Here is a 20,810-nt window from a genome sequence, read left to right as displayed (position 1 = left end):
AAACATATAAATAGAAAAAATATAAACCACCCACTTACCCATCACTTTCAACCATTAGCCTTTGAGCATATTTCTTTCTGTATTCCTCCTTTAAGAGTTTGAGGCAGTGGATAGCTCTCCTTCACGTGGTAACTCAGGTCCCGGGCTCCTTCCGTCTTATGCCTCACATGGCAATGTGTAACAGCAAGGGAGGGTGGGAAATACAGTCTAGCTGTATGCCCAGGAAGAAGAGAGAACGGTGACCTGTCTCCACCACAGTATTAGAATCCTTTTTACGCATACTAGCCTTTAAATTGCTCAGAAATGATGTCTGGTTGCAATTTTTAAGGTATCATTGGCCTTGGTGTCTGAAGATGTTTGCAGATTTGCATAGTTCAGAAGCATGACCTTAATAAAGTCAGCCATACTCTTAAAATCCACTAATAATTCTCTGTTGCCTAAAAAACAATATCCTGGCATTGACTTCAGCCTACCTCTCTAGCCTCATCTTAGCTCTAAAACCCATTGCCATTGAGTCGATTCCAATTCATGGCGACCCCATGTGTGTAGAGAAGAACTACTCCATGGGGTTTTCAAGGCTGTGATCTTTCTAAAGCATATCGCAGGCATTTCTTCCAAGACACTTCTCGGTGGGTTTGAACTACCAACCTTTCAGTGCTTAAGTGTTTGCGCCACCCGGAGACTCCTAACTCTGCTCCTTCTCTGTTTCTCACCATTGTTGTTGAAAAACACGTTCTTTTATATGTACTGTCCTTGAAAGGTCCTTCTTCCTTCCTTCCATCTTTCTTTCTTTTGTCCTTTCTTTTTTCTTTTTAAGTATCTGGTGAGATCCCAGTTATCCTTCAAGATCAAACTAAGATGTTATCTCGTTTCTGGCAGCCTTCTCCTATCTCAGGGCACTGGATTCATACCTGTGTTTTAGTGCTTACATTTTCTTGTAATGATCTATTTTCATGTCTGTTTCTTCCTACACTGTGAGTTGTTGAAGACAGGAACCCTGAATAATTTGACTTTATAATTACAGTGCTTGCTACCTGACAGCCCCTCCAGAAGAGGAGATTCCTCCTGTTGTAAACATGGATTTCTAAAGCCTGTTAGATGGCTCCTCTACATACGGCAGGTGAATAAAGTGATGTGTCTAAGGTCAGACACTGAATAAGTAATAAAATTTTCTAAAACCTGGGTCTCCTAATGGTCCACTCCAGTGCTTTTTCCCTCTGTAGTGCAAAACGTGACTTCTTCAGGCAAATTGCTTTTGTTGATGTCTAGGTTGGATTTAAAAGACCATGATGTTTTGCTTTTCAGGGTGGACACCCAGGGTCGATGGGGCCTCCAGCTGCCCCCTCCTCATTCCGTCCGGAAGATGAGCTCGAGCACCTGACCAAGAAGATGCTGTATGACATGGAAAATCCACCTGCCGATGAATACTTTGGTGAGTGGGGTCTAGAGCTGACTGCTGAATCCAATGTCCTGTTCTGATTTCCTTACATAGTAATTTAGAGTATTATCAGCCCCACTGGTAAAGTATTTGAGTCCGGATGCATGGGAGTTGGTATGCATACGCCCCCAACTGAGCAATTGTGGGACTTGCTTTCTGAGATTATCTTGAATGTGATACCTGCTTAGCTTACATAAAAACCTCAATGGTAATTGGAGTTTCTTGCGGGAAAAATTTGATATTTAAATTATTAATTTTTTTGGCCATTAATTAGCTTCCCATTAGGCAGAAATAGGGTTTCTTTGTGCACTCAAGTTTCTCACTGTCCGAAAGATCCACGCACAAGATGCAGAATTGGGCGTTGGTGAAGCTCCACATTCACAAGCCTTTACCCGTCCGAGTAACAAGATGTTACATAGGTAGTTTTTGTTTTGTTTTATTTTAACTTGTCCCTTCACCAAACCAGTGAACAATTACGAACCACTAATCCATTCAGTCCATTGTTGGTGTTGTTAGGGGCCGTGGATTCTGTTCCGACTCATAACGACCCTGTGTACAGCAGAGCGAAACACTGCCCGGTCGTGTAGCACAAATTATAAATTGTCTGCCATTTGTGAGCTGCTATGGACACAACATAGAAAATATACACACTAAAAGTGTATCATGCTCTTGCCATTAGGCTGGTTTTATATTGGAGTCTGAGATAAACCTTAAAAAAAAAATCATATTAGAAGTGAGAACTAAAGTCTCAGTATTAAGGAGCATTTCAAAATGAAAAGCTAACATACCAAGTATGTATGCTTCAAATGTTGTAGCAACAAGCTGCGTAGCAATAAAGAAAATTGAATCGAATTGTGTAATGGATATATATTGAGCACTCTGAAAAACAGATATAAATTAAATAGTATCTTTGTCTTCAAGGACTATTCTAACTCTACTATTTGCTAGCTTAGAAAACTGGGATGAATTACCCTCTCTAAACCTTCATTTTTGTTTTGTTTTATCTATAATATGTAAATAATAGCTAACTTACACTGTTATTTTGAGTATTGAATGAAATATTTATACGAAGCACTTAGCCTAGTTCTTGCCATGTATAATATGATCAATAATCAAAGTTCTCCCTTGCTCTTTTGGGCTTACAGTTTATTTAAGAAAACAAGATAAGCATGTATAAAAACTTATTAACAATACCTGATTTAAGTTCCTGGCAACAATAAAACGGATGTCACCAATCAGTATAAAATCATTGCCAAATGAATATTACTAACCACGAGAGAGAATCTGGAATAATAGCTAACTTTTATTGAGTGCTTATCATATGACAATCACTAGTTTATGTGCTTTACATGAATTAACTCATTTACAGGAAAACATAACCCTGTGAAGCAGATGCTATTGTTGTTTCCAGGTTAGGAAATTGAGTCACAAGAATGTTAAGTAATTGGCTCCACATCAACAGCTAATAAGTTGCAGGACTAGGATTAGAATCCAGGCTCTTGCTCTAGACATTTAAACACCATGCTATAGAAGATAAGGAGAACTAACCAGCCTAGATCTTTTGGAATTGTTTTATGGAGGAGATCAGCTTTGGATAAGTGAAAAATAAGGGATGAGCGTTCTCTTCTAACCAGACAGAATAAGCAAAATATGCGTTGAAGCCTTAATTACTCAAGGAAAATTTACTTAGTCCAGAAAACCACCAACTGCCTATTATGTGCAGTCTATCTTACTAGGCATTTTAGAGAAATACTGAGATAGGCTGACATGGGCTTACCTTTAAAGGTGGTTATAGTGTAATATATGTATGGGGCTATGGTGTTTTATCATAACACAAGATAAAAAGTTACAAGTGACTTAATAGAAGTTCAGCTAATGTTCTTTGAGAATTCAGAAAAAGAGAGGCAAGGAGGAAAAACTGTTTATGGAGTAGTTAGACTTTGAGTAAGGCTTTTAAATTATGCTAATTGGAATTTAGAAGTGGGAAGATAGTAGGAAAGTGGGGTCATTTGTGATGGGTATAATTTTGACATAACACCAAATAAACCAGTTGGATTGGAGTGCCCATATTGGAAGTAGCAAATATTGGGAGATAAAATTGGAGAAGTAGGTGGACCCAATCTAGAGAAGTCTTTTAATGCCTGGCTAAGGGCTAGGGCCACCGCCCATATGTCAGTTTGTCGTAGTCTGGTGGCCTGTATGTTACTATGAGGCCAGAAGATATGCCAACAATATTTCACATACCAGCAGGGTCACCCATGGTGGACAGGTTTCAGCAGATCTTCCAGACTAAGACAGATTGGAAGAAAAGTCTGGTGATCTAGTTCTGAAAGTGAGCCAGTGAAAACCCAACATATAGATAACAAAAATATAACAACAGAATATTGTCCAACATAGTGCTGGAAAATGAGCCCCCCAGGTTGAAAGGCACTCAAAATATGACTGGGGAAGAGATACCTTCTGAAAGTAGAGTGGACCTTACTGATGAAGGTGGAGTAAAGCCTTTGGGATCTTCATTTCCTTGTGTGGCATGACTCAAAATGAGTGTGGAATGTCCAAAGTATGAATCAAGGAAAATTGGCAGTCATCAAAAATGAAATGGAACACTAAAAAAAAAAAAGGACATCCTGTTTGGTAAAGTGGAGGATCAGTGAAAACAAGGGAAGCCCTCAATGAAGTGGATTGATGCAATAGCCACAATAATAGATTCAAAGATACCAACGATCATGAATATGACACAGAACCAGGCAGTGTTTCATTCTGTTACACGTAATATCGCCATGAGTTGGAACCAACTAACAGCAACAACAATGGGTAGGGACTTTACCTTCCGTAATGAGTCATTCATTGCACCTTGAGATAACATGCCATGGGAACTGTTGGTTAAGAATGTGGGTTCAGGGGCCAGAATGCCTTGGTGTGATTTCCAGCTGTATCTTTTACTGGCTAGGTAAAGGCAATATGCAAAGGAATAATAACATAACCGCCATTTACTGCTCTACCCCTTTAATATTTCCTGAACAGCGGCTCTCTGCCTATGACTCTGCTGGGTGCTAGAGATACCCAGATGCAGAGGCTCTGTTCTCATGAAGCTCACAGCTTCCAGAGAAGGACAGGGAAGAGGCAAACAGGTTAGAGATTTTATACAGATACCTTTACTGGGTTGGGTGTGACCGAGGCACTACATGAGCATAGAAACTGGGCCCGTAAGTCTGCCTGAAGATGAGAGGGAAGGAAGGCTGCACAGAAGTGTGTTTGCATCAGGAGGGTCTGACACAAGGGAGATGTTAAGAGTCCGCTCTTGCTCTGTGTCAGAATTTTACCGTAAGTACATTCTAGGCCACAAATAGTGTTGATAAGCACTACCCTAAATGAACTTCTGTCGTTTCTACTGCCATCCCCAGCCCTACCTCAACCCTGTCATCTACTCTACTCACATCCTCATCACTTTGCCTATTTAATGCAGGAGTTTTCGTTCAAACTAGATGAGTTGCTAAAGGTAATTAAGTGTTTTTATTTCAAAGATCTCCTGCTGGACTACAAGTTGCACAGGGAGCGAGCAGGAACTAAATGTAGATAAATGGTGTCAACAAAGTAAGTTCTCCTGCGGTAACATTGCTTTCATCCCATGCCTCCTCCTTTTTTTTTTTTTTTTTTTTTTTTACTTAAGTGGAATAATTCATGAATGAATTTTTTGGTGGGGAGCCTCTTACCACTTGTAGCAATTTTTCTTCATGGTTAAGGAATAATTATAATTATGGTGCGTGTGAACGTATTGAGGAAGGGTATCGAAAGATCAACTCACAGCTCACAGCTTATCAATTACAAAGGGAAAAAGGTAGCTTTACGATGGAGAGGTCTGGTGAACACCATCTTTATCCAGTAATGGGACAAACCATCAAGTGCCAGCTGATGATGTAGTAGGAATTACGCAACATCGCTCACGTAATATGCTTGTCAGAATGTTTAACCTGAGTCCCACCATGAGGAATTAGACCACTCCTGATGACAGGACATTCCTCAAGACAACTGACCTATATTCTTCAAAATTGCCAATGGTGTAAGAAAAGTTAGAGGGACTATTCTAGATTAAAGGAGATTAAGGTGACATGTCATTCAAATGTTAGACACGAGCCTTGATTGGGTTCTCAATCCAAAAAAAACAACAAAAACTGTAAAGGATTTGGGGGGAAAGTTAGAGAAATGTGAATATGAACTATATAGTAGATAATAGAAATATAACAATGTTAATTTATTGAATATGTTAATGGTATTCTGATTATGCAGGAATATGCTCTTGTTTTGAGGAGTTAAGTGACGTGACAAAGTATTTAGGATGAAGTATCATGATGTCTACAACTTACTTTGAAATGTATACATCTATATACATGTACATATATGTATATACATATACATATATATACACATGTAGGAGGGCAGCATTACTTCAGCTTAAAACAGCTAGAGATGCTATAACTGCCCAGGGCACCACTCTCCAGAAATGTATTGAAGCCTGTCACAGATGAATTACCTTAAGATTCTTTGGGTGGGAGAAATAGAATCACCTTCCTGCTCCTAATAAACTCGACCATTTTAATGACTACAGTACCAAAACAAACAAACTCGTTGCCATCGAGTCAATTCAGACTCAGTGTCCCTATGAGACAGAGTTGAACTGCCCCATAGGGTTTCCAAGGCCATAATCTTTACAGAAAGAGACTGCCACATCTTTCTGCCATGGAGAGGCTGATAAGTTCGAACCTCCAACCTTTTGGTTAGCAGCCGAGTGCTTTAGCCACTGCGCCACCAGGGCTCCTCTAATGCCTACGGTCTTTGAAATCTCCCCTTGTTGAGTATCAGTTTCATTATTTTCTGCCAGACACATACCCTTTCTGTGTCTTGAGATGATAACCAGGGTGAAAGTGCTAACGATAGCTGATATTTATCTAATGTTCTACAGGTTTACAAAGCCCACTCACAGCCATGGTCTCCCTGGCAGATGTGGAGATGACATCTTGTCTCCTTTTTCAGATGAGAAAACTGATTCAGAGAGGCTCAATCAGTTGCTCAAGGTCATATAGTTAGTAAGTTTCAGAATTTGGATTCACTCTTCCAGACTCAAGCCTGTTCTGATTCATTACATTACATACAGGAAGGCATATGCTGTTTCTGCAGATTGTCAATAGTTAGCTGTTCCCGTCTCATGTCACCCTCTCCTTTCTGAAGTCATGATCTTCATCTGAGAGATGGAAGGACCACCAGTGCCAGGACTGCAAGTCTGTAGTCCAGACTTTAACGTCACTGATGATGTATTTCCAGTGTATTTAATTCCTGAAGTAACTGATGTGACACTAAGCATAGGCTTTTTGCCATGGCTCAGCTACGTACTTCAGGAAGATAACGCACCTAATACCTCCCTGTTAACCATGTTAACTACCTTTTAACCCTTTAACCCTTGATAAAACATTACAAGCAAGAACCCTTAAATGAATCTTAGATGGATATCTTTTTTAAAGTGATTTCTTCTGAAAAGATGCCCATTTTAGTGTTCCCATGCCCTTCCTCTTCCATCTTCATCAAAAATTGTGGCTTTTGCATTACAGTATTAAGTAAATGTTACAGAGGGTGGACCATGATACAGCAGTTGGATAGGTCCGTATCTTTGAAGGGCAGATAAAATGTCTTAGGTTGAGAACATTTTCCAGCTGCTTGGACTTAAGTTTTGCCTATAACAGATTCCCTGGCCATCCCCAAGTGCCTTTCCCTCTGCAATGGTGTTACTTGAGTGGACTTCTCAACACTACCTGGTGGGGGCAGAGAGGAAACTTAGAAATTGGAGGTAGGAGAAAATTCTTGTCTAATTGAGTTAACCAGGCAATGAATCTTCAGCTCAAATCCTATGCAATAAGGAAACATACCTTGGTTCACATAGTTGCCTGTTTGAACAATCTGTTTCCCTGGGCAACTAGGAAAATATGTTTGTAAAAAAGGAGATTCTTAGCTCCACTGATAGACACATAGAAGGAACAAGAGGTGATGAACTGTAAGTTATTATAATTTAGGGTAAGTTTTAGAACTTAAAATAGAGGGAGAATTTTTAAATTAGCTGTTAAATGGATGGAGAGAAAGGTATAATTGCTAGAAAATTGGGGACTCTGCAGGACTGGTCACTGGCTTTGAAGGTTCTACTTTTTAGACAGTTTGGAGGGGAAAAATGTAAAGGAAAGTTGAGTTTATTTCTAGATAACCTTAAAGCATCTCTTTGAAATTTTCCAAGAGTTTTCCTTGTTGGCTGGTGCCCAGAGCCTCTAAATTGTGTGCTGTCATATTTTTGTTAATAGTTTGTTTTGTTTTGTGTTGTTGAGAATATGTACAGCAGAACGTACACCAGTTCAAAAAATTCTACATGTACAGTTTAGTGACTTTGGTTACATTCTTCAAGTTGTGCAACCATTCTCACATTTCCCGAGTTGTTGTTCCCCCATTAACATAAGCTCACTGCCCTTTAAACTTCCTATCTAGTCCTTCTAGTTGCTGTTGTCAGTTTGATCCCATACAGATAGTTCTTAAAAGAGCACAGTGTTCAAGGCAGACATTCTTTACTATTAGGCTAAACTGTCATTTGGTTTTAAGAGGACTTCAGGGGATATTTTTGGTTTAAGGTTTAAAGATTATCTCAGGACAGTAGTTTTAGGGGGTCATCTAGCCTCCATGGCTCTGGAAAGTTGGATTCCATGGGAATTTTAAATTCTGTGCTGCATTTTATCCCTTTTGATCACTGTTTTTCTATAGAATCGTTGATCAAAACATTCGGTAATGGTAGCCGGGCACCATCCAGTTCTTCTGGTCTCATGGAAGAAGAGGCTGCTTATGTACAACCACCAAACACGTGATGGGTTTTGGTTTCTTGGTTTGGAAGTTTAGGGTCAGAGTTTCATGGGACATCCTAGTTAATTGGCCTAATAGCCTGTTTAGTGTGTCTGTTCTATCTACTAGTTTGTTGCGTAGTGCCTGAGGTCTTGAAAACTTGCAAGTGGCCATCCAAGGTACAATAATTAGTCCCTTTTCACCTGGAGCAACAGAAGAAAAAGGAGAGTCAGGAATGGGTGGAAGAAATGGAATGTGTGGCTACTTGCCTCCAAGACCAACTGCTTCCTTTTCCATGAGACCTGAAGAACTGGATGATGCCAGCTACCATTACTGAACATTTTAATCAAAGATTCTCTCATTCATTTTGAAAGAGGAAGTATGTTTTTGTATGTGAGATATTCCACATCTGTACGTCTATGACCATCACCATGACATGAGTCTCTTCAAATAATAGTGTTCTGAGTGAAGACAACACTACTGGAATAGAGTATCACTGGAAATGAAAGTTGTAATGGATCTGAGGATGGGACGAAAATATCTTCCAGCATATTTTTTAAGCATGGAAGTGTAATCACCTTGACGTTGTTTATGTGGTGTTATCTTATGCCGCCTTAAAAAAAAAAAAAAAGATTAAGATAGTGAATCTTAAAATTGTTTAGTGAGCTCTCTGAAGAAGCACTGTAAATTCTCTTCACAGAACTTAGAATTTATCTGTGAGAATTTTCTGTTCATCTCTGGGTATCATTGTTAGTGGAAGATATTGAGAATTGTTGCATAAAGCCAGGAGTTTGTTCTAGTACAACTAAGCTTTACTCCTTCCAGAGATAGAAGACATGAGGCATTAGGGACTTGGCATGTGTTGGGCTTTGAAAGAATGAAACCGTGAATGAAAATTTGCTGTGATTATTGATAATACAAACTCACCGGTCTTGAGGCTATGTATCTTCTCAACTGAGATAAAAATGGGGGTCCAATGAATGTCCATGAATAGAAGCAGAGTGTCCAGAACAATGGGGTGATAGTAGTAAGCGTGTCCAGAAGACTTTGACTAAGATGCTTAGGTAACTGGAAAGCATAATTTGATTTACAAGTGAAGGAGAAGAGAATACCTAGGGTCCTGATTGATATTGGAGGACTGCCATGTGGAAAAGGGATTAGGCTTAATCTTTGTTGGTCCAAAGTTAGCAACAAAGGCAAGTGAGTGGAAGCTGGCAGATTTTCATTCAGTATAATGAAATTACTTTTCTGACAGACAGAAGAAACTCCTTGGAAGAGTATAGACCAAAGTTCAGTTACCATTTGGTGGGGAAGATGGTGGTAGGTATTCAAGCATCTGGTAGAAGATTAGATTTGAATTTTCAAGTACTGTCCAACTCTGATATTGAGTGACTTTAGGCATCTAAACTTACCTGGCAATCAGCCTCTTGCATCCAGTTTCTAGTTCTACCTCCTGATTCCACCACCTGTCTCTCAGTTTGTCACATTGTGGTGGCTTACATGTTACTGTGGTGCTGGAAGCTATGCCACCACTGTTTCAAATACCAGCAGGTTCACCTACAGTGGACAGGTTTCAGCAGAGCTTCCAAACTAAGACAGACTAAGAAGAAAGCCCTAGTGATCTGCTTCTGAAAATTAGTCAATACTCTGTGGATCACAGAATATCGTCTGAGACATCAACTCACTTATTTTGGACACGCCGTCGGTGTGAGACTGATCACCAGAGGGGGACATCATGACTGGTAAAGTGGAGGGCCAGTGAAGGCAAGGGAAACCCTCAAGTAGATGGAATGACAGAATGCTCTCAACAATGAACTCAAACTTACCAACGACCCTGAAGATGGAGTAGGACCAGGCAGCGATTCGTTGGTCATACACGGAGCTGCCATGAGTTGGAACCAACACATCCGTTATGGCAACAAACAACAACAAATCTCCTGATTATCAGTACTTTATTTCAACTAACATTTATATTATACTTTGTAAAGCACTTTTATAATTCTTATATCATTGGAGCTAGACAGCAGAACACATAGCATGCATATTTCCATTTGGCCATTTAGCATATGGAGAAACTATGGATCTGAGTAATTGAGGGATTTCCCCCTCCTCAGGGCTCTCCACCACCCCAAAAGTCATTGAACCAGTAAGGAGCAGAATTGCTTTGGGCCCCAGGCCTACTGACTCCAGATCCTGTTCTCTTTCCGCCCCATCACTCTCTCTTAGCTCCACTCTCCTAGCCTGTTCATAGACCATAAGAGAGGTCAGTTGACATACCCTGGATCTTAGAACAATCTGATTCTTTAGAAAAGTGCTCAGAGAGTGTCAACTGAGAGGCGCTAAGTATTTTATATTTCATTGTTTTTATTTTATTTTTGATTTGTTTGTGCAAGAAAATGGTTTCCATAGCACACCTGTCAATTATAAACTGGAAAATGACTGTAGGTGGGCATTTGGCTTTAGTAACGTTAGAACCTGAGGCCTTAAGGATCTTGTTTGCACATAAAAATGATCTAATTAAAAAACTCAAAACCACAATGGAAGAAAAATTAGAAAACAAATGGTTCAGAGAAAATGCTTTATTGATTTGGGGGGAAATTTTTTTTTTTTTTGGTTTTCTGCTTTCCTCCAGCCTTTTGTATAAGGCATCTGTGAGTGGAGGAGATATATTTTTCTAGTTAATGAGACATATTGCTTATATTCCTTTTGTGGTAGTGACTTCTGGTAAAATGTTTGCTCAGATTAGTGTATGTTTACAGGATAAATAAATAATTATCCTAAGCATTTTATGTGTTCCATCTTAGCATACATTAATTTTTAATTAATTCAGCTGTTTGTTTTTAAACATTGATTTGAGATCCTAGACTTGCAGTATCATAAAGAAGAATATGATCTTAGAAACTATTCAGGACAACCCATTAATTTTCTGGAAAACTGAAGCCCAGATAACTTGCTCAAGGTCATATAGGTTGGGAGTGTTTTGAACTCTATCGCCAAAATTTCCTATCTGAGTAAAGAATAAAAATGAGTCTCTAATGCTAGGAAGAGGAATGGTAGGGCTATTCACAAAAGTGAAGAAGTAGGTTGGGTCTACTCTTTTTGTGAACGCCGATTTGAATACATCTTATTCAAACTTGACCAGGAGTATATTGCCCTTAAAAATAATAAAATCAATAACTTGTTAGAACCTATGTATTCATGTTTACCTGAGCTCCTCGGTTTTCAGATACAAAAGAATTGAAAAGATTCCCAAATGCCTTTTTCTCATTATCTCCCTCAAATTTACTTATTTGTAATATTTACTGTCTTTCTTCCCCACTAGAAGTGTGTGACCGAGGGCATCAACTTTAGTTCACTGCTGGCTGGATCTCTATCACTGGTCCTAGGACAATGCCTGGCACATAGCAGGTGTTTAATATGTGTCTAATGAATTATGAACTAAGGAATGAAAATTGTGAGCAAACATTCCCTATCCTCTGTTACAGGACTTGACATACAGTAAACTACAGGAGGAAGTGCTTTGAATAAAGCAAATAATGGATATTTATTTGGCACCTCATAGAATCATAAATGTTAGCCATGGAAGAGATCTTAGAGACTATCTAGGCCAAATTCCCTCATTTTTACAGTTGACAAAAATGAGTGAATTTTCTAGGGCCACAAACTACTTAGTGATAAAGCCATGTGTTAGAACTTCTTTTTTAATTTTTAATTTTTTCTACCCAAATAGAAAAATAGACTAGAGTAAAACATGGTTGTCACATTCATTGAACTTAAAATGAATTGACACCCTTGGACTTTTGTATGTGTCTTCTGTGAAAATTAAGAATTGAAACTGATCAATGGATAGGTTACAATGGATAGGTTACAATGGATAAGTTTTTATTTTTATTTTTAAATTGTAGATCACGTTTATCCCCTCTGGGATCCCTTTGTCGTTCTTAATTTCCAAGACAATTTCTTACCTTCTCAATATCCTCTGTTCTACCATATTTTTCACAAGTAACACGCCCACGTAAATAACACGCCCACACATGTAACGTGCAGTAACAATGAGATATTAAGTAAAATAGTTCTGGCATAGTGCAGTTGGCAAAAAATGTATAATGCATACATTATTTGTGTGAAAATACGGTAATCTAATTGGGTCAGATGGTCAGGACATCCCCATTGAAAGAAACGTCCTTTCCCCAAGTTTATGTGTGTCACCCATAGCAACTGGCTGTGAAAGGTCATCTTCTTAAAATAGGCCCCTTCAAGACTGTTAAACACCACCCGGGATTGGGGTTTCATATTCTTAATACAAACAGCAGGCATCTACCCATTTGGTTACATTTGGGTTGCTATTTATCAGAAGAAAGAAGTGTGGAGAAAAGACTCCTACTTCAAACCTCCTTTGCCTAATAACTGTGGAGAACCAAAAACCCATTGCCACTGAGTCGATTCCAACTCATAGGGACCCTATAGGACAGAGCAGAACTGCCCCATAGGGTTTCCAAGGAGCAGCTGGTAGATTTGAACTCTGACCTTTTGGTTAGCAGTAGAGCTCTTAACCACTGCACCACCATCCACCAGGGCTCCAATAACTGTGGAAGCGCACTTAAAAATCTGAGAGAGAAAGAACTGGTGCCATCGTGTATGGCCAAAGGGAAAAAAAAAAAAGTCTTAGACTGTAATTCGCCTATGGCTGTGTACTGAGACTTGGCTAGACCTGAGGCCTGAAACTACAAGTCCTAAATATGCATTTTCTGATCTTAAACAACATACAAACACAGGTAGTTGTGAACTCACCTTTCCTGTCCCCTCCAAACCACTCTCCTCCGCCACCTACACTGTCTCCACAGCTTTCTCTAAAACACACAGATAATCATCTCCTGCCAGACTTTGAAGTGACTAGGATTGTCAGAGGCATAATGAATTGACTGTCAGCAAAGCCATTGTTTGAACATCTGTGGAGTTCTACTTGGTAGGCATCTGTTTTTGTACTTTTAATTGAATGGATTCATTCATCTACAAATATTTATTGAGTGCCTACTATACACCAATCATTGTAGTGTGTACTATGCAAGATAATAAAAATGAGGCGACCTAATGCTCCAAAGAGAAGGCATTCATTAAATCCTCTTGGACCAGAGACTTTCACAGAGAACAAATTCCACAACTGGAAAATCTAGTCTTTTTAATCCTGGTTTAGGATTTCTTGCCACTACGTACCAGCTAACCTATACCATGTAAAGCAACAGAGGAGTCCACGCAGGGAGACACTCACTGGTGCTGAGTGAAACGGGGTGGCATTGCACTGTCCGTGCTTAGAGTCCCAGCAGAGACAGCTGAATCCTTTTAAAGAAGAACAAGGGCAATAGATAACCAAGGCCAAGGAACTGGAAGTTGTGGAAGCAGTTTCTAGTTCATGACCTGATCCCAATTCTCTTCCCAACCTTGACTTTGATGGTGGTGGTGTTGCGCTAAATTCTCCCCACATTCACTGCGGCACTGCCCAGCTCTGATCACACTCTCCATTTGATTCTCTGATTGTCAAATCTTCACTTTATGGGAGTCCTTGGCCCTACCTGGCAGTGAGTATCATTTGTTGAAATTCAACAAGACAGAACAGAGACACTGTAAAAAAGTGTCTTGCTGAAGGAGGCTTAGAGGATGCAGTAGGCAGGAGGTGATGGAAAACAGGTCTTAACTCCCCTGGCTCCTCAGTTCTCTCCTGTTCAGCCTTAAGATTATGGCAAAGCTGGGGGGAGGGGGAGTGCTTTTAGAAATCATCTAGCCTGAGGGCTCCCTATTCTTCTTCAGTCATTTGAAGGTACTGTTATCATTTTTATCAGTTGTTAAAGTGCTTGGCTGCTAACCGAAAGCTTGGCTGTTGGAACTCACCAGCTGCTGATGTAGCAGTCTGCTTCTGTAAAGATGACAGCCTTGGAAACCCTATGGGGCAATTCTACTCTATCTTGTAGGGTCACTATGAGTCAGAATTGACTTGATGGCAGTGGTTTTGGTTGGTTATCATTTTTACCATCCATATCCATAGATTATCCATACTCTTATTTGCCTAACATTTTTATTTAAATTAACTTTTTGACCTACTGTATCTTCATTCATGTTTAATAATATCCATAACCTGATTTTATGGGTTAAAGCCCTAGTTGCTTTTTTCCCATAAAAGACATTAAACTAAATGCTGTATTTAAATTTAAAATGGTCATCTATGAACCATTTTATGTTCAGAATATTGAGAAATGTAGATATGATTCACAAAGAAAATAAGTTGATGGGACATCATGGTGAAATGATGTCCTCAAGTTTACACATTGAGTTAAGTTTTATAAAGTAAAAGGTGTGTTTTTTGGGTTTTTTTTTTTTTTTTTTTTTTGATACAGGTTGTCATGTTATCATGAAAGGCATTCATAGGCCAGATTCTGGGTCTGACACCCACTGACTCACTGCGATGTCTTGGGCCAGCCCCGTCTCCACAGGTCTCATCTGATGCTCATGGGATCACCATGAGTCAAAGCTGACTCAATGGCAACTAGTTTGGTGTTTGTTTGTTTGTTTTGCATCTCATTTTAGGAGGTTAGACTGTGTGATCTACAGGGATCCTTTGGTGTTTTAATTTCTTTGCCTCAAACACGTTTCACCTATGGTCCTCTATTCAACATTAAAATGTAGATGGATAGGAAAAATGGCGGTACCGTGTAAAACTGCAATATTGCACGTGTCAGAGTTCCAGGGAAGAAGTGGAAAAAGAAACCCAAGGGTTATATTCCTGCCCCATTTTATACTCTGCCTGGTGCTGTGCCCCACTTCCTGAGTTTTATGAGAAGGTTTGCTGCATTGACAGTAGCTTTGAGTACGAGTTAATAAAAATAAAATAGGATTGCAGAATATGAGGAATACAGGGTGCTAGAGTTAGATACCATAGCATCACTCTGTTTAAGCATTTTTTGGGGTCAATGATGTTGTTCCCTAATGGTACTTGGCATACATAAGTGATGCTAATATTGGTAACCATTAATATGATAATGGTCTTCAGTGTAGATAATACAGCACAGTCATAAAACGGATAATTCATATTTTGTTAGATGGCAGAGTGGAACAAGCACTGAAATTGGAGTCACTGGAGTCAGGACATCTAAGTTAAAGCCCTGTATCCTCTCTTTGTGACATTGGTGGCATTTGACATCTAGGACGAGCTTTAAAATATTTTGGAGAACCATTCTTTTAGAAGTTTTAAGATTAGAGGTAAGAGGTAGAACCAAACTCATAATTTAGGTTTTCTCAATTAAATTACATGGACTTTCAGGTCTTTTAGGTAACTTCTAGCCTTTGTGAGTTTCAGTTATTTCACCTATTCAAAGAATCATTATCCGTCCCTATTTTATATGTTTATTGTGAGGATCAAGTTAAATAAATAGATGTGTAAATGCTTTCTAAACCATACAGGAGGATAAAAAATTTAAGAAATGTTAGTATGGCTTCCCACTACAGTGTCTAGCTTGATTTATGCCATTTATGATTAGTGTGTAGTAATGATCTTATTGACTTTTCAATGGTAGCGTTTGTCTCCATTTGAATTAACACTTTGTGTTTATTTCTGGTGTTCTCTTGTTATTGGAATATTGTTGTTGTTGTTAGGTGCCATGGAGTCACTTCCAACTCATAGCAACCCTACGTACAACAGAGTGAAACCCTGCCCAGTCCTGCGCCATCCTCACAATCGTTGCTATGCTTGAGCCCATCGTTGCAGCCACTGTGTCAGTCCATCTCCTTGAGAGTCTTCCTCTCTTTCGCGGACCCTCTTCCAATCCTGATGTTCTTCTCCAAGGACTGATCCCTCCTGATAACATGTCCAAAGTTCATGGGACAAAGTCTCACCATCCTCACATCTAAGGAGCATTCTGGCTGTACCTCTTCCACGATAGATTTCTTCATTCTTCTGGCAGTCCATGGTATATTCATTATTCTTCACCAACACCGTAATTCAAAGACCAATTCTTCTTTGGTCTTCCTTATTCATTGTCCAGCTTTCTCATACATATGAAGTGATTGAAAATACCATGGCCTGGGTCAGGAGCACCTTAGTCCTCAAGGTGAAATTTTTGCTTTTTAACACTTTAAAATGTTAAATCGTTAGAGAATACAAAAAATATTTTTTAATCATTGCGTGTGAGAAAACAACACACCAGGGATGCCACAATGTTCTCATTTGCTGACCAAACTACTCTTGCCTTTTTAATGTGGAATGCACTGGGACTAATTGAAAAGAAACAAAAATGAATTTTGACTCAAATTGTGCAGGATGAATCATAACCCACTTTCTCGTCGGAGATGTGAAGAAAAATAAAGAAAACCAGCCACCACACAGTGTAACTGTCAGTGTCAGCATAATCAATATAGAGCATTTTTCAGTAGGACAAAGAGTGCATTACTACCAGGCCGAGAATTGCAAGTAGTAGAAAACCTAGTTCATTTTCTCCTTGTCTACAGTCTGCTGAAATACTAGTCTGGCTTCTTTCTTTTTCTGCTGAGCTAAAAACCATTCCAGTCAAGAGTTTTGACCCATCAGCAATTGTCACCCAAACTATTCAGAAACATACCTGCCTAAATGTACCTAGCAGATCTCTGTTGAATAGTTGGAAGTCAGTCATACTGCACGAGCTTGAACCACATCAGGTCCCAGAGGCAGTTTGTCAGACTGGAGGAAGCAGAGGGACAGCAAAGCAACAGAAACCTGGCCAGGGTGTGGTGGCTACTTCCCTGAATTTGAGTTGCTTAGCTTATTGTGGTGTATGATGAAAGAAAAATGAAGACTGGACCCTGGAACCCAGATGTGTAATCTACTTGGCTTGCAAATGTAATTTAAAAAAAAAAAAAAAAGATTTTAGATTTTGAACAAGAGAGGCAGTGTTGACTACCCTGGGACATATTCTCCAATTATTTAGTCAGATTAATTTCTCTCTGATTCTTGTCACTGTTGTATTTTATTCATAATTCTTATGGCCTTGGTTTCTCATATATGTATGTATATATGTACATATATCATATATTACATGTATACGTATCAGTTTATATGTCTCTTTCTCCTACTTTAAGATCACTGAGAAGAGAGAGCACATTTGTGCATAGAGATCTATCTAGATGATTTTTAAATTCCTGTTTGCCACTCCACAAAGACCATTGCTTGCAAGAAGGTTTCTCTAGGGTGATTTGACACTAAGACGTCCCACTTAATGGTTCTTTTTAAAATGAGGCCATTGAGCACTTACTATGTACTATTAGTTTTGCCTGCACTGCTCAAAAATCTTAACTGTAACTCTGTTAGGCATACCCTGTTATTTTACAGATGGAGAAATTGAAGCAAGGAGAAGTTAAACAACTTACCTAAGGCCTAGTAAGTGTTGGAGTTGTAATTTGAACCCAGAGCCTGGCTCTTACCCCCTGCATAGACTGTTCCTGTAACAGTAGCTTACAGAAGGTAAGCTAACTGAGGCCTGACAGCAGACTGGGCCCACAGGGTCTATGCTTATCATGTGGCTTTTTGCCAAACCCCATTCCCTTTCCCGCACTGCTTCTCCTGGGAGATGTTTTCAAGCCTGATTTGATTTTCTCTGATTTGCAGGGTCCACCACTGACTAGGCAGCAGTAGAATCCAGTCATGCCATTGCTCTGTTTATACGACACCAGATGCCTGTAGGGACACTGGGTTGGCTCACCTGCAAAGGTGATAGTGCCCAGCTGGGCCACTTACTCCACATGATAGAAGACAAGTGCTGACTGTAATACTATTTTTGTTAACAGCACTCACAATGTACCTCTCTATTCCTCTGTTCCCTCTTGGCCCTGGAACCTGCCTGGGTTCTTGCGATTTTAGCAATATCTGTGTCCAGACCCTCGACAACAGCTTTACCCCAATCCAGTGCTGCCTTCTTTCACATACGGAAATAGCTACTTTTAGTCCTAGCGATTCATCCACAGTGGCATCTTCTGGTCTAGTAAACCTGAGAAAAAGCCAAGTCCAATCTCACTGCCTAAATGGAAATGAGAGAGTGTAGGAAGAAGGGAAGTCTCTTGAAAATAAGGCCATCCTATTGACATGTCATCAAGCAGAGGAGTTCAATGCAATAGCTCGCAATTGGCTCGCTCAGTCGGAAGTTGATGCTATTTTAGGCCATCAGCAGGAGTGTCAAGGTATCTGTGAATTTTGGCATTTTATTTCATTAAGGTGGTTCAGGAAGCCAGACACTGATTAACTGATTCTGCGACTTAGTTCCCACTCTTAATTTTGGATGTGTGGTGTCTTCAGGCAGCTGTTGTGACGCCCTATTTCTAAAGAAAACTTTTTTTGCGCATCTAAAGCAATCCTGGGAACTGTCTACTCCACATCCGACTCCCCTGGAGCCTCCCAGGCCCTGCCTCTCTGGTCACAGGTGGCATGGGGATACTGTTGCTTCTGGTTCTCCTCTGACAGATCAAGGAAATATAACTCAGGTATGTGCAGCGTTGTCCTCCCAAATCTGTCCTTAATCATAGCCTTCTCACGGCTGCATTCAGCTCAGGTGGGTTTTTGTTTGGACGCTATGGTAAGAAGATAACTATGGAAGGAACGGCCTCAGCTCTGCAGTCATTTTCAAGGTCAAGAGATATCCTAGACAAGGCTAGGAGAATTCTGTACTTTGTGTGGTTTGTGAGGGTTTGGGATCTGATTTTATTTTATTTATCAGTGTGCTTTAGGTTTAGAAGGATAAGATTTTCTAGATGGGAAATTTATGCTGTTTGTTTTTTCCTTCATTTATTCATTCAGTGGTTGTCGAAGTCCTACTGTGTGCCAAAACTATGCTAGGCATTTCCGTTAAACATTAATCTACAAAGTGCAAACAGAAGTGTTTACAGATTACAATGTGATAAATGTATTACTGGAGTTGGGTGAAAAGTACTATGGGAGAAGAGAAGTAAGAATGGCTTACTATGATTGGAAAAATGGAAACAGATTGTTTCGTGTTGCGTAGATGATGTTTGGACTGAATGCTAATGGGATTTTCCAGGTAAACCATGAGTGAAAGGCATTCCAGGCAAACAGTTTACTAGGAAGAAATATCTAGAGACCAAAGAGAGAATGGCAAAAAAGTGGGGTGAGACTAGAATAGGGGACAGGAGGGAAAAATGAGCCTAGAAGATGGTCAGTGCACAGATGAAAGGGGATGTTATTTCCTACTAACGCATCTGCCCTGAAGACCCTAAGGATATTGATTAAAGATGACTCTGGGTACCATGATGGGTGGGATGTTGAACTAGGAAACTGGTGATAGGTCTGGATCTAAGGCAGTCTTTTTGTGGCCATTAGGGAAGGTGGTGGGATTGTGGAGGGATGAATTGATGCTTATTTCTGTGTTTCTATCTTGGATAGATGGGATATCATTAACTGAGGTGAGAAAACAGAAATTCAATAGTGATAGTGCCATCAGTCCCCAGAAGTCTTCCCTTTGGGAAACAATTCAGTTCTATTCATCAAGTATTTATTGAGCACCTACTGAGTGCAGGCGCTGTTATAGGCATTGGGAAAACAGCAGCGAATACAACAGATAAAATATCTCCCTAAGTGACTTACTTTCTAGTGACGAGGGAAAGACGACCCATAAATAAGTAAAATACATAGTATGTCAGATGGTAGCGAATCCTGTACGAAAGATTAAGCTGGAGAATGGGGGCGTAGTGAGTGTTGCGGGGGGGTGGAAATGACATGGTAAATAATGTGACAAATGTAATTGTGAGGTTCCTATTGTTGGCGAAACCTGGCCAGCCTAATTTTGTTTCCTTTTCCTTTTTCGTTTTATAAATCATTATTTCTCCTAAACAAAGGAAATAACCATCAATAGCAGCATAAACATTTACAAACACAGATGTATACACAATAGTTTGTATTGCCAACATAACACGTGCCAGGAAAAACAAAACAAAAGAGCAGCTAAAAAAGTAAATATCAAAAAAAAGGGGGGGGGTGCTTCCTAAGACACTAATCCTTGCCATTCAAAGCACTGGAAAGTTTTAATTAGAAAGTCACGGACAGGACAGTGAAAATCATTATTAGAACAGGATAATTCTGAGATTCCTAATGCTGGCAGACCTTAGAATTAATCCAAATCCCTCCTTTTAAACTAAGAAAACTTGGGCCTAACAAGGAAGTGGCTTATTCGAAGATACCCTGGCAGACCTAGAATTCAGGTTTTCTGGCACCCCATCTAGGGATCTTACCCTTCTTCCTTCTTCAACATAGAAGAGAAGCAAAAAGCTTGAGATCTGAGGTCTGGCTGCCTGGGTTTGAATTCCCACTTAGCCATAGTGACCTTGAGCCAGTTTCACTTCTCTTTGCAACAGTTTCCTCATCTGCAAAATGGGATGATTATAATAGTATTTACGAAGGGTTGTTGGAGGGTGAAATAAGTTAATAATGCATGCAAGTACTTAGAACAGTGCCTGACCCAAAGTTAGTGTTCAGTAA

The 20,810-nt window shown here is 39.7% G+C and overlaps 1 protein-coding gene across 10 annotated transcripts in view; it reads left to right on the top strand.

Moving 5' to 3' along the window:
* Positions 1 to 20,810, top strand: part of LPP (LIM domain containing preferred translocation partner in lipoma) — a 756,943-nt gene that overhangs the window by 588,020 nt on the left and 148,113 nt on the right. For all 10 annotated transcript variants that reach the window (XM_023736780.1, XM_023736775.1, XM_023736779.1 and 7 more), the window contains one exon: positions 1,306 to 1,432. In XM_023736780.1, the coding sequence (XP_023592548.1) occupies positions 1,306 to 1,432 (127 nt within the window). The remainder of the gene's footprint in view (positions 1 to 1,305; positions 1,433 to 20,810) is intronic.

The sequence above is a fragment of the Trichechus manatus genome, unplaced genomic scaffold (genome assembly GCF_000243295.1).
Source record: "Trichechus manatus latirostris isolate Lorelei unplaced genomic scaffold, TriManLat1.0 scaffold00092, whole genome shotgun sequence".
Taxonomy (NCBI): Eukaryota; Metazoa; Chordata; class Mammalia; order Sirenia; family Trichechidae; genus Trichechus; species Trichechus manatus.
This window is presented reverse-complemented; position numbering and strand designations above follow the sequence as displayed.